The 13424-nt window shown below is 38.4% G+C and overlaps 1 protein-coding gene across 4 annotated transcripts in view; it reads right to left on the minus strand.

Annotated features, from left to right (window-relative positions):
- ulk4 (unc-51 like kinase 4) overlaps positions 1-13424 on the minus strand; it is an 83182-nt gene that overhangs the window by 39144 nt on the left and 30614 nt on the right. For all 4 annotated transcript variants that reach the window (XM_040012748.1, XM_040012750.1, XM_040012747.1 and 1 more), the window contains exons 20-25: positions 13156-13341; positions 9982-10109; positions 1501-1634; positions 967-1088; positions 611-667; positions 151-202 (exon numbers count right to left, since the gene is read on the minus strand). In XM_040012748.1, coding sequence (XP_039868682.1) covers positions 151-202; positions 611-667; positions 967-1088; positions 1501-1634; positions 9982-10109; positions 13156-13341 — 679 coding nt within the window. The remainder of the gene's footprint in view (positions 1-150; positions 203-610; positions 668-966; positions 1089-1500; positions 1635-9981; positions 10110-13155; positions 13342-13424) is intronic.

Consider the following 13424-nt stretch of genomic DNA (forward strand, 5'->3'; position numbering starts at 1 on the left):
ACACTGTGCAACTTTAACAAACAATGCAGTACATGAAGCTCTGTAGAATCACAGTATCACAGACTAATCATGTGAAAAGGGAATACTACTGCAGATATGGCAGGGGTTGATATCCAGTGATAAAGTATTCATACCTGTAAAGATACTCACCCATAGCACTAGCCAGATTTGTTTCATTGGACTCTACTGAGGCAATGAAGTTCTGTCAAGAGATATTTAAAAACTTGATGTGAGTTTTGCTTTGAAACTGTCAAACATTCAAAGTTTTCCTTATAAAAAGTTAGTTGTGTGAATGTCAGAGATGTTTTAAGAATTTCAGTACTGACAGTAAGAGAGAAAGGCACCACCAGTCTCTGCAATTTGTAAAACTGTAACTACACTGCTGGCTTTAAAATAATTTAGGTTAATTTCATTTATTCTATAATTGAAAAAATATATATAATCAACATGTCTCCTTGTTAGAGTAACAAAATGTGATCAACTAAAAACTTCACTTTAACATTTGAAATTACAAATATCCTAGTCCACCCTATCTGTTAGTTTTATTATTTGCCTTTAGCATGTGGAGACAGATAATGTGTCAATTTATGACTGGTAACCAAACACTTACCAACAGCAACCCAATTTGAGCCAGAAACTGTCCTGCTACAATGTGAGATCTAAAGACCTGTGAGGAGACAGAAGACACATTTTACAAAGGTAAGTCAAGATAATGTGATCAGGTGACAACTGAGAGTGTTACAAAACAAGCAGGGAGGGAGGTGATGATTTAGGTCTGCCTCGTTTTTATTATTGACTATTTTGGAAAGCCTCCTGACTTTTCTTTTAGTGCCATGTACTAAATAAATGAAAACTCTGTGTTCAAAAATAAGAACTGCTGTTTGTCATTTATGAGAAAATCTACGTGAGAAACTGCTAAAGGTTTTAAAACCAAACACTGTGGAGAAGTAATTTTGCTCCATTTACCTGGGATGAAACAAGGTCCAGCACTATGGACAAAGTAGGCAAAGTTTGTTTGAGTTGTTTACTTTGAGCAGTAGTTGGGTGTCTTCTCCCAATCACTCCTCTGAGGGTACACAGAACATCCTCTAAAGAAAGGAGACAAGGCAAGGAGTCGCAAACAGATGAGAAGGAATTTAAGAAGGTGGCTATCATCTATCTTTATTAAGATATATTATATATCATATACTATATTATATTATATACTGGTAAATTTCTCTGGCGTCTTAAACCCTACAAATATATGCGTCTATTTTTCCTAAGTATCACATTTTTTCTTCTAGCACAAGAACCAGAAACAAATCAAGTTTCCAAAGTAACCTGACAATGAATTTTGTAGATATCAGATTTTAAAAAAACTCTCAGATGTAGTAATGGTAAGGGAAATCAAAAAAATCAACATGTCAAATGAACTGATTTACAAATTTCTGTACACATGGAGGTGAAAACACAAATGGCAGATGGATAATCATACAGTAGTGTGTGTATTTGTGTGTGTACCCATAATCACTGGTGCGGTGCTGCTCAGATATGCAATCAGTAAATTGAGACACTGAGACAAGTATCCTGATTGGCTGGGGTTCTCTCTGAGAGGAGTGGCTTTGCGGAGGTCTCTCTCCAGGTATATCACAAGTCTAAAGAAAGAAATATTTTCAGCCCTCTATGTAACATTGCAGATACATCAAGTGTGTTTAATGGTTACTGGTCTTTCGTCTGCTCCATACATTGTTAGTTGTTCAGCAGCATGATTAAGTGAGACAGACCCATTAACAAGAACATGAATGCACACAAATTTTAATGCACAGCAGTAAAATTTTGATAGGGTACAAAATAAGGGGGCAAGAAGTCCATGACACACACAATTTAAGAACATATTTATTCTCATCAGAGTGTGTGTACTGAACAGTAATCAATAATTTTCTCTTTACAAATTCTGAGCAGGGAGAGAAGGTTACCACCACTAACTCATATTCATTACCAGCACATAAACACATGCTTATGTATATCATCTCACGCACGCACACACACGCACACAGAAAATAAACAGAAAATAAATGGAGAAATTCAGAGGGGTTCGAAGCTTTAGAGTGGCAATGATGCAGGGGACCGGTGGATTAAAAATTCTGCATTTTTTTCTCACGTTGTTCCATAAAAGATGATCATCCATGGTTTACAACTATATAGAACAAGAAATAGTTAACTGTTAACCTGTTGTCCAGTGCATTTCTTGAGATTATTTACTTCATTTATTGTTACATTATTTTTGTTTAGTGCAAAGCATTGCAACCTTGAGCCTGGCAACTGAGAAAGACCTTCAGATTACTTATTAAGTTTAATTATTTATATAAATTTTAGCCTGGTTGGTACGACCAAAGTTAAATCTCTGAAAGAAGCAGACATGTTAATGCAATCCTATTTTTATATCATTATTCTAATTTTGTTTTAACTGAATTTTTCTTACTGTCAATGTCATTGTCATGATGTAATGTCATTTAAAAAATCTATATATTATTTCATCTGCGCAGGGTTATTCTTGTTGTACAAAACCAAACCATTAATAACAACATAGTGTTAATAGCATTTTGAAGTCTCACATTTAACAATTATAATGGAGAACTAGGACTGGTGATGCACAGTAAAGAAGAAATAAACCAAAATGAATCTCTCTGATTGGACGCATAAACATTCTTAAGATGAACGCTCTCTCAAAATTTCTTTCTTTCCAAGCCATTCCTCTCAGCCCTCCAGATGACTTCTTCACTAAGGCAAGAACAATATTCACTCCATTCATTTGGAATAACAGACGAGCCGAACTACGCCTATTGTTAATGTATCTTCCGTATGATAGGGGAGGTCTGGGTATTCCAAACCTCAAATGGTACTACTGGGCTGCCCAACTCTCTACAGCTTTTTGCTGGATTTTAACGACAACCTCATCCTGGGTAAATTTAGAAAGGACAAGCACCCCCTTACCGCTCAGTTCTTGCCTGTACTCAGCAAAATATAAAGATTTGATGAAAGATACATTGAATCCGTTTGTTAAAAATACCATTCGTGTCTGGTTCGATGCACTTAAGTTTAAAAATGAGACACCAGCACTATCCCAGTTCTCGCCTATCTGGGGTAATAAGACCTTTGAACCCAGTTAGAAAGATTTGGGTTTTAAAATGTGGGCTGCCAGAGGCTTGTGCAAAGTTGCAGACCTATTTGACAAGGACACCCTAATGTGCTTTAATGACTTGACACGGAAATTTGGCATTCCAACTAAACATTTCTTCAAATCAGAAGCTTTATTTCAAACACTCAAAAATCCCTAACACTGCCCACTCTTACCTCATTAGAGGACATAGCAATAAACCATCAGCTGAAGAAGGGCTTAATATCCTGCTTTTATAGCAACCTCAGAGATGGCTCTCAAACGTCCTCAGAAAAAAACACAGACTTGCATGGTGTCAAGACTTAAAGTGTAGAATAACCACAGAGGAATGGCAAAAAGTCTGCTTGAAAGCCCAAACACAATCTATAAACACCCAATTTAAACAAATCCAATATAAATGGCTAATGATAACATGTGTCACCCCAACATTGTTAAACAAATTTGACCCTAAAACTCCAGACATATGTGTTAAATGTGGGGATAAAGGCACACTGATGCATTGCCAATGGGAATGTTCAGAAATCCAAAAGTTTTGGAAAGAAGTTTTAGATGTCATTGCGCGTATTACAAGTGTTAAGCTGAATCCGTGTCCTAAATTATGTATCCTAGGGATTTTCCCCACTTAAAGCCAGCTGAGCAAAGTTCACCAAAAAACTACAATCTACTGTCTGTTACAGGCAAAATATAGCATAGCCAAATCATGGAGATCCATTACTAGACCACACTTGAGAACTTGGCTTTTGACATTGTCGAAATCCCTTGTTTGTGATTAAGGGTAAACATGCTTCCTTTAAAAAGATGTGGGGAAATTTTTGGTCGTTTTTGGAATGTGAGGAGATGACCGACAGTGAACAGATATGACTGTACCCATTTAACTTGTACGGGAGACGTGTTGCTGTGATTTTTGAAGAGAACCTGGGGAGCTTATGCTGGACTGTTCAATGGAAGGGCAGGAGATGGAGATGTGAAATTAGATGGACTGAAACGGAAGAGGACACAGCTCATTGCTGCAGCCGTTTTGTCGGATGCCTTTCTAACTAAATTGAAATCCTTGGACTAAACTCCCGCCAAAAACCCTGGAGTAACGAACTTAAACCTAATGTCTCACTGTGTTGTACCTGGTCTTTGAGCACTGTCTGTTCCCTTGTTTTTGTGTGGTGTTTTTTTTAAACAATATATGGGTATATCTCCATGGGTGAGTGCATATATCTGTATCTGTGTGTTTACGCACACCGTCTATACATGATGAGCATGCATTATTATTATTACACACTCAATTTGTATTCATTTTCTCCTTTATTTTATTTCATTTTTCTCTGTCTTCCTTGTTTAAAATACTTTTGTAAAAGCAATATATAAATCTTTGGAAAAAAAAATTCTGTTCCATGAAGTAGGGGTGGGCGATATAAACGATATACGATAGAAACGATATAAATTTGGCCAACGATAGAGAGTTTGACTATACCGCTCTATCGCGATAGCGCATGTTGATGATGTCATCAAGCTGCGCCTGTTTTGGTCGAAAGCATCGCAGTGGTTACAACCATTATCATCTGCAAATTATGCCGGGCGACAGTCATAGCAAAGAGATGAAGCACTTTTGAAATATGGGGAAAGTCAAAAACTGCGCTTCCTCCACTTCCGTAACATTGATTCATTAATGTTGAATTCTCTCGCAGCTGTTCTGTTCCCATGTTGTTGCAGTATATTAATAACTAACCTCATATTGTGGATGAATAATCTTCAGTAACCCCTCAAACGCCACTGCTGTTTAGTTTTCTGTCTTCATTTATGTCGGAAGTGGTAGCAGAGCTGTACGTTTTAATTAGTTTCAAAAATCTCTCGGTCAGAACATGATATGTCATGTTTAGGTGGAAACTAGCGAGCTAACTTCCTGTTAACTTCTAACTCCGTTAAATTTAATAATTTCTGTTTTCATGGATGCATGGATGTTAAACTTAATTGTTACACCTGGTAAAGCAGCAACGCTGATGATTTTATTAAAGATTAAGGAATTTAGACCGTTTTTAACTCTCAGTGTTCGTTTGACTTTGGGACCTGAAGGGATGGAGTTTTGGACCCAGATTACTCCATGAAGCCCCTCACCACGGCAGCCGTAATGCTCTGACAATCCATCAAGCTGTGCAGCTTACCAAAGTTGTACTAAAACATTTTTTAACAGATTTCTGCACGGCAAAATCAGTCCGAGGTCAGTAAGCACAACCAGAATTCATACATAAGGCACACTCTCGATTTTTGAGAAAATTAAAGGATTTTAAGTGTGCATTATAGTGTGGAAAATACGTTATACAGAAGAAAAGAATATATCGCGATATATATCGTTACCGCACATGCTTCAAATTATATCGCGATATGAATTTTAGGCCATATCGCCCAGCCCTACCATGAAGATCTTTGATGATTTCTTCTATTGGCTGCACCCTTTCGGGGTCATCAGGGTGTATCGCACCAACCATCTGCACATCCTCCTTTACTACACCCATCAGTTTCTCTCTAAGGTCCTTCCTCATGTCATCCTCGACTCTCTAACTTTTTCTCCAAAGTGCTCCACCTGAGCTGTCCCTCTGATAAACTAATTTTTGACTTTGTCCATTGTGGTCACTCCCAATAAAATTGTTAGCATCTTCAACTCTGCCTCCTGTCTTTTTACCAGTATCACTATCTCCAAACCATACATGATAGCAGGTATCACTACCAACTTGTAAACCTTCCCTTTCACTCTTGCTGGTCTCTGTCTTTCACAAATGACCACTGACAATCGTCTCCACCCACTACACCCTCCCTGCACTCTCTTCTTCACCTCTCTTGTGCATTGTCCTTTGGGTGGTTGAACACAGGTATTTAAAATCGTCTACCTTTGCCATCTCCATTTCTTGCAATTTTACCTTTCCATCTGTCTCACTCTCATTCACACACACGTATTCTGTTTTGTTTCTACTGACTTTCATTTCTTTTTTCTCCAGACCATACCTCCACCTCTCCAGGCTCTCTTCCAGCTGCTCCCTACTCTCACTACAGATTACAATGCCATCTGTAGACATCATAGTCCATGGAGACTCCTGCCTGATCTCATCTGACAACCTGTCCATCACCACTGCAAACAAGAAGGGGCTCAGGGGCTAAAACTGATGCAATCATGAAGGTTTGTGACTTAGAAACTAAAATAAAATCAGGAACACAGCCTAAGCGTATTTTCATCTTGCATCCCATGAGAGGATTTGGACCTACTGTAAAGTAGTTTTTGAGGTATTTCAGCAGGATCAAAGTAGTGGATCAACCAACTTGCAACCTTTTCTTGCAGCCATTTTCCAGATTGCTTCATAAAGAGACACAAACCTGCCACCTCACTGTTAGTTGCTGTGGGAGACTCACAAAGCACACACACACACCACTGACCCAGCTTTGTGTACATATGCCTCTCCACTGCTGAAAGCCATCACTTTCCACTCTCAATGACAATCTTGACACTTTCTCAATAAGACCCATGCAATTTTATCTCAGAGACCAAAAAAACAAAACAAAAACAGAAGCAATTTTCATGCTACTGAGAAGCTAATTAAACACAACGTGCCTGGGAAAGAATAGGACTGGGGAAAAGATGTGTGTCTCTGTATACGGTTGAATCATGCAGAGTGCTCAGTGGGAGAGAGACAGACAGGTCAACTCTGACAGCTCTAACTCAGCTAAGAGAGGGAGAGCAAGTGCGAGGAAAGAAATAAAGAATGTAAGTGCGTATGTGTGTGTGGGGACACTGGAAGGGAGAGAAAAGAAACAGGCAGAGGGAAAACATGAAGAGAAAGCAAGAGGTAAAAATCACATTAACTTCCTTAACAGTCATTGTAAGCTGTGTTCAGGGTTGCAATTGATGTTCTGGCCCTGTGTTTATGTCAGAGTGAATGGTCAAACAGAAACGATCCTAAGTAATCATGGTTCTTCATTTACACTTTCTGTTACTGATTATTTCCAGAGGACACCGACTATATCCTCAAGTATATAGATGTTTATACTTCAGTTGCTACTGTGTTAAGGCAATTAATATAGCAGAATCCAATGTGCTGGAACATTTGGGCCTAAAAGCAAATAAAAAATTAAATGCATTGAAAGAGATTCATGCCACTGCCAATATAAAAATTGAAAACAACATATTTAAAGCAGCATTTTAGAAGGAAATGCTGCTTTATTTTCCACCCTGAGGGAAATTTTATGTTTTGCTTTCCAGGATTTCCTCACACTATACCAGATCCAATTCCAAAACTTTTATTCCTCACATCCGGCTCATCTTTTCTTGCACAAACTATGTCAATTATAGCCAAAGTTTGGATCAAAAACCAAATCATTGATGTATATATGAGTGTAGTATAACACACTATTTTCAGCTTTATTTGTGTAACAGGGTAAAATAACAAAACTACATTAAATATTTAATAATATGCTTATTTTTTCTGCATTTATTACTCACAAAATACGGTCCGACCTTCAGTCAAATCAAAACCACAGACAAACACAGATTTCAGATGTTTGAATAAATTGATGAAATAGGAAGCAAAGAGGTGCTCCTCCATATAAATAGGCATACATATGATTAACTTGCAAAGTCTACTCTTTTCAATAACAAATGGTTGGTGTGGGCAATTTTTACAGGACCTCAGAAGAACTATACAGATGTACAAAGCTGAAAGAGGATGCAAAAGCACTACTAAAAATCTGAGTGTTCCTGAGTCTACAGTAAGACAAACAAGCCTCATCTGTTTTTCATTATTAGATCAGAGGAAGAACAACACTGCAGAGAAAAACTACAGCTGTGAAGCATGATGGAAGCAGCATTGTGGATTGGCCTGGGCACTTTGCAATCACTGAGGGAACAATATGCTGAAAATTGTACCAAAAAGCTTACAGGAGCAGGTCAGGGCAGCAATCCATCATGTACTGGTTAGGAGGGGTTAGGTGAAGCAACAAGTAAAAGACCACAGAGCATAAAAAGGAAATCCATACCTTAATGGGAAAAGAAAATTAATCATTAATGGCCACGTGGGCATCATAGCCTGTTGTGGCATAACCTAAAATGGGCTGTGCAATCTATACAACCCAGAAATATCTCAAACCAATTGTTCTGGAAAACTCAAAAGCACCTAGAGGAAATATTTGAAATTAGTTGCTTTCACTAATGAACAAATACATTTAATTTTACTAAACACACATTTTTTCTTCGCGAATCCATACCAAATTACTATTAGAGCTGGCCTACTGGTATTATACAGCTAATATATATATTGTTTAGTATTAAGCTTTGCTTGTTCCATATTCAGTTTTTCAGCAAAACGTGTTTGAGTCCATAAGAAAAGATTCATTCTTATATCTGGAGGAATAAATATATTTCAATAAATATTAACTTTGATCCAGTTTTGAATTTTGGCCCACTGTGTATTTGAGTTTGACACCCCTGCTCTACAGCAACCAAAGGAGGAAAAACAGAATATATTAGCAAACTTGCCTGATTTATGTGCACTTAATGTGCTTATGATAGTCTATACTGCATTTTGCTGGCAGTTTCAGCACATCTGGAGAGAGGTGGAGTGGAGGAGAAAGGTAAAATGAAGACAACACCAGGGGAGTTAACAATGACTGGTTAGGCATTTTTGTGAAACAAACCTCTGGCCCACCACACTGAATCCATCTTTTCTTTTTAGGCAAACGCAAATCGAGCATTTAGAAAATGTATGATGTAAATGTATTCATGATATGATCTGCTGGTGAAGGGCAATATATTTAGGAGGGGTCTATCAGGTCTGTCAGTCAGCCTGAAACTTATTATGTGGTCTGAAGTCTCTTGAAGATGCAAAAAAAAAAGTTTTTTGTGGACCTTGAATTGAGTTTATTGCCTAGAAAACATGAAATGCTCTAAAACTGAAACAAATTCTGTGGCATGTACCATTTTGCTTCCTGTGCAGTCAGCCAGCTGTTATAACATTGGAACCAACTTGGCTGGAGTAATACATAGTCTATCTGCTTAAATAGGTGTTAAACTAACTGTTGTACATACAATAGTTTCTTCCAGGTGAACATTATTACATTGCAAAACCAAAACACAATCTTGTATTTGCCAACCCACAAAGTATACTGAAAAGGGAATTTCATTTTAGCTGTGGTGAGGCTCGGTATGAGAACACACTCTCATACTGAAAGCTACAGCTAAATAATTAAAGGGCAATCCCACCCTGAAATGGATTTCACAAATGCTACTTGTTTGTTCTCTGACAGCTCAGCCTATGTGTGAACACTGGCAACTACATTCCAGAGAAACTAATTAGCCAGTGGTCTGACAGACTGAGAGGAGTTAAGTATGAGTTTCACTGGTCTGAATCTCAGTACAGTTAGACAGTTGCAGGGTGCACAGTGAAATGTGGTAAGTTAAGAAAGCAATCTCACTACCCGAAACAAGATTAATGTGTTATTAGTGTGTTGCAATACAATTCATTAAAAACAATGATTCTTTAATTGACAAAACTGAATTATTATTCAAAATTGCACCATGATTGCATCTAGTTAACGTCTTTTTAAAAGCTACTACTGGGAAGGTCACACACATTACTTTCTAATTGTTTCATCTAGCAATGTGGCTCATAGAGCTGTTTATAAAGACCTGACTCATGAGATTCAACCACACACATCATACTTTGTAGCGGTTGCTCACATGGTCAGATAAAACAATATGTATATTATGATTACCTGTTTTTACACGAGTACATATTGTTGGTACGTGTGTGCACTGTTGGCATGTGGATGTGTACTGTATGTTTATTTACCTGTTTTGACAGCAGTAAAGCAGTGTGTGCCTGTTGTCTTGTATGAGCAGAAGAAGCAGTAGTAATGCTTTGGCTCTTGTTATCGTAGACGGACTCTCTAGACAACGCAGCACTTTCAAAACCAAATCCTAAAAGCAAGGAAATTAAAATTATTCCTCAAACAGATTACATCCTCTGGCAACATAGCTAGTATTGTGTGTTTGTGTAGGATTATGGGAAAATGTGGTCCTGGACACATCTACTATTCTATGAATTGCAACCAGGTTTCCAAAAAAGATCAGATGCTCTGTAAGATGTAAAGAAACAAAAAAAAGCTGAACGCAACAATTTTTGTCTGGTTTTTTTACTTCAATTAATGCTCATTCTGAAGCTACACACACACAGACAAATTAACAGCAGACAAAGTACTGTGTTACTACAGAAGATGTCAAAAGGACCACATTCTGCCACACACAAACAGACTCACTGTAAAACCAATACTTCAAGTTGACTGGTGTTTTTGGTGGTGTGCAACTGCTAATTATTCTGCTGCTGCCAAAACCCCCTCAAACCAAAACAAAACTAAGCTTTGTAATTAAGACAAAATCATATATAGTCAAAAAAGTTTACAGATTTTAATATTGCTAAGAACAAATTGAAATTGAAAATGTTAATTTGGTAACATAATAAGTACTCTGGTAAATTTAAAGTTTAAAGAGAAAAAAGGACTTTGCTGTCCTAATATCACCTTATCACAAGAAACAGAAATCAACAGAAAAGAGAAAAATATCCAAACTAATAACATGTTCATTTCTTAAATTTTTTTTTTTCGAAAATGTACGTATAACAAGCTAAAAATTAATCAGCCCAGACTAGACACACATACACAAACTCGCATGCCTACAGCTACAACAACTATTCACTCAGCAGCAGTAACTGGTTGGAAAACATTTTGACTGACCACCCTTCATTACCATTATCATAATCACCAGCACCACTGAATGTGTGTGTGTGTGTGTCTCAGCAATGAGAAAGCATGTGTATACATGTGTGTTTATGGAGTTACACACTAAGTTAATTAATTTCAAAAGCCCAGTAGTGTGTGCCTTGCTGATAAGTCCCACCCCACTACCCATAATGCTTTGCTGAAGTAGAAGGCTACAGCATGTTCATTCAGCCAATTAGCCTAGATACTGACACACTCAACAAATTAACGCTTCTGCTTGAGTGTACACACACACACACACACACACAGTCACTCACTCACATGCATGTACACATACACACACACACACTAACAGAGTTCTGTGTAAACAAACTCTTGGTCTGTCTGTCCTTGTGCCAAGGGAAAGTGTGGGGGGGGAGGGGATTGGAGGGTGAATGCATATCATTGTATAATTAGAGCAGAGTTGAAGTACTAAGTTTGTATTCTGGTGTTAAATTGGAAATACTCAATGCAAATAAATTCAGTTCAGAGTCAATTACCAATGCTAGACTTCAAGTTAAAACCTTCAAATCAATTTCAGCTCCTCTGCCTTACCAAGATTAGCACATCACATACACACTTGATGGACTGTCTTATGAAAAATTAAATAAGCAATTCCTGACAAATTAGTTCATGAACAGTTCAGCATCAGTTCATGAACTGTGTGGAAGAGAGAAAGAGAGTGGTAAAAACAGCGTGAAGACGTTAGGAATCTGAGAAGGCCAGTTTCGTTTGTTCTTGGTGTTGTTGTGTAGTTATCCAGGAGTGTTTGTATCCCTCAGCCACTGTGTAAAACTCCCTAATTAGAGACATTCCTCACATGAACTAAAAATCAACCCTTTCCTTGTAGTGATGTTACCACCAAATCATCTGTCAAATAATGCTCTAGCAATTTTACTACAATGGTTGTTTGTGTCTAGGTTTCTGAGACACACTTTTTTTGTTGCTATACATTAAAATATACACTCACCCAATAATTTATTAGGTACACCTCGCTAATAATAGGTTAGACACATTCTTACATTCAGAAATGCTTTCATTGTTTGTGGCACTGATTTATATAGAGTTTATATAGTGAGCCAAGAAAATACGCTCTACACCATTACACCAAAAAACATTCTTTCACATTGTTTACGCCAAATTCCTACTTTACTCTACTCAAAACACTGGATCTACAAATTGTGGAAAATTATTCTGAAAATGTTCCACAAGTTGTACAATTCCAAATATTGTGATTAGCTCATCAACTCCAGTACATAATATCATCAAAGGCTTCTGAGAATTGGAAAAAATCTCTATGTCTAAGAGACAAGGCTGAAAATCAATATTGGATGGTGCTCTTCATGCCCAATACAGTTCTCTCTCATGGAAATAACTGCATGGTCTCAGGAACACTTCCAGAACCACAGTTCACTGTGTCATCAACAAGTGCAGGTTAAAGCTCTGTCATGCAAAGAAGCAGTGAACATGATCCACCACCTTCTGTGAGCCAAAGCTCATTTAAAATGGACTGAGGCAAACTGTTCTGTGGTGTGGTGTGTTCTCAGATTAATAATAATAATAATGGATTGGATTTATATAGCGCTTTTCAAGGCACCCAAAGCGCTTTACAATACCACTATTCATTCACTCTCACATTCATATACTGGTGGAGGCAAGCTACAGTTGTAGCCACAGCTGCCCTGGGGCAGACTGACAGAAGCGAGGCTGCCATATCGCACCATCGGCCCCTCTGGCCAACACCAGTAGGCAAGTAGGGTAAAGTGTCTTGCCCAAGGACACAACGACCAGGACAGAGAGCCCAGGGATCGAACCGGCGACCAACCGACCTTCCGGTTACAGATGCGATTCCCAACCCCGTGAGCCACGGTCGCCCCTAGATTAAACAGTTAATAAGTCTTCTTTGTTTTATTCTCAATAAAATACAACTTTATGAGATTTGCAAATCATTCACCCAGGGAAAACATGAAAATTCCACACAGAAAGGCCCCATCCAGATGGTGGAGATGAACCCAGGACCTTCTTGCTGTGAGGCAACAGTGCCAGCCACCGTGCTGATCATATTTTTATAGGTTTACATGCCTAACTGTACAGACGTGTTGCCATGTGACTATCAAATTAAATATTTGTGTTAAGAAGCCGTTAACCGGTGTACCTAATGCTGTGGTTTGTACGTGTAGCCGGACGTGTTACACAAGTGATACACATACCCTGTTCTGTGTTACACGGTGTGTTTGAGTGCATGAGGTGAGCAAGGCAGCGGCCACAGCAGTGAGCAGGTGCTGCTGGACCCGGGCTCCTGCACCCCCTATGCCCTCCAAGATGGCTGCTGGACCACAGGTGTCAATTACTGATAGGAAGATTGCTGGGACCACCCGGGTTAGCCTAGAAAGAGACTGGAAAAACAGAAAAAGATATACACACACACACACACACACACACACACACACACACACACACACACACACACACACACACA

This window comes from Simochromis diagramma, unplaced genomic scaffold, assembly GCF_900408965.1.
Source record: "Simochromis diagramma unplaced genomic scaffold, fSimDia1.1 OVJJ01000618.1, whole genome shotgun sequence".
In the NCBI taxonomy this organism is placed as follows: Eukaryota; Metazoa; Chordata; class Actinopteri; order Cichliformes; family Cichlidae; genus Simochromis; species Simochromis diagramma.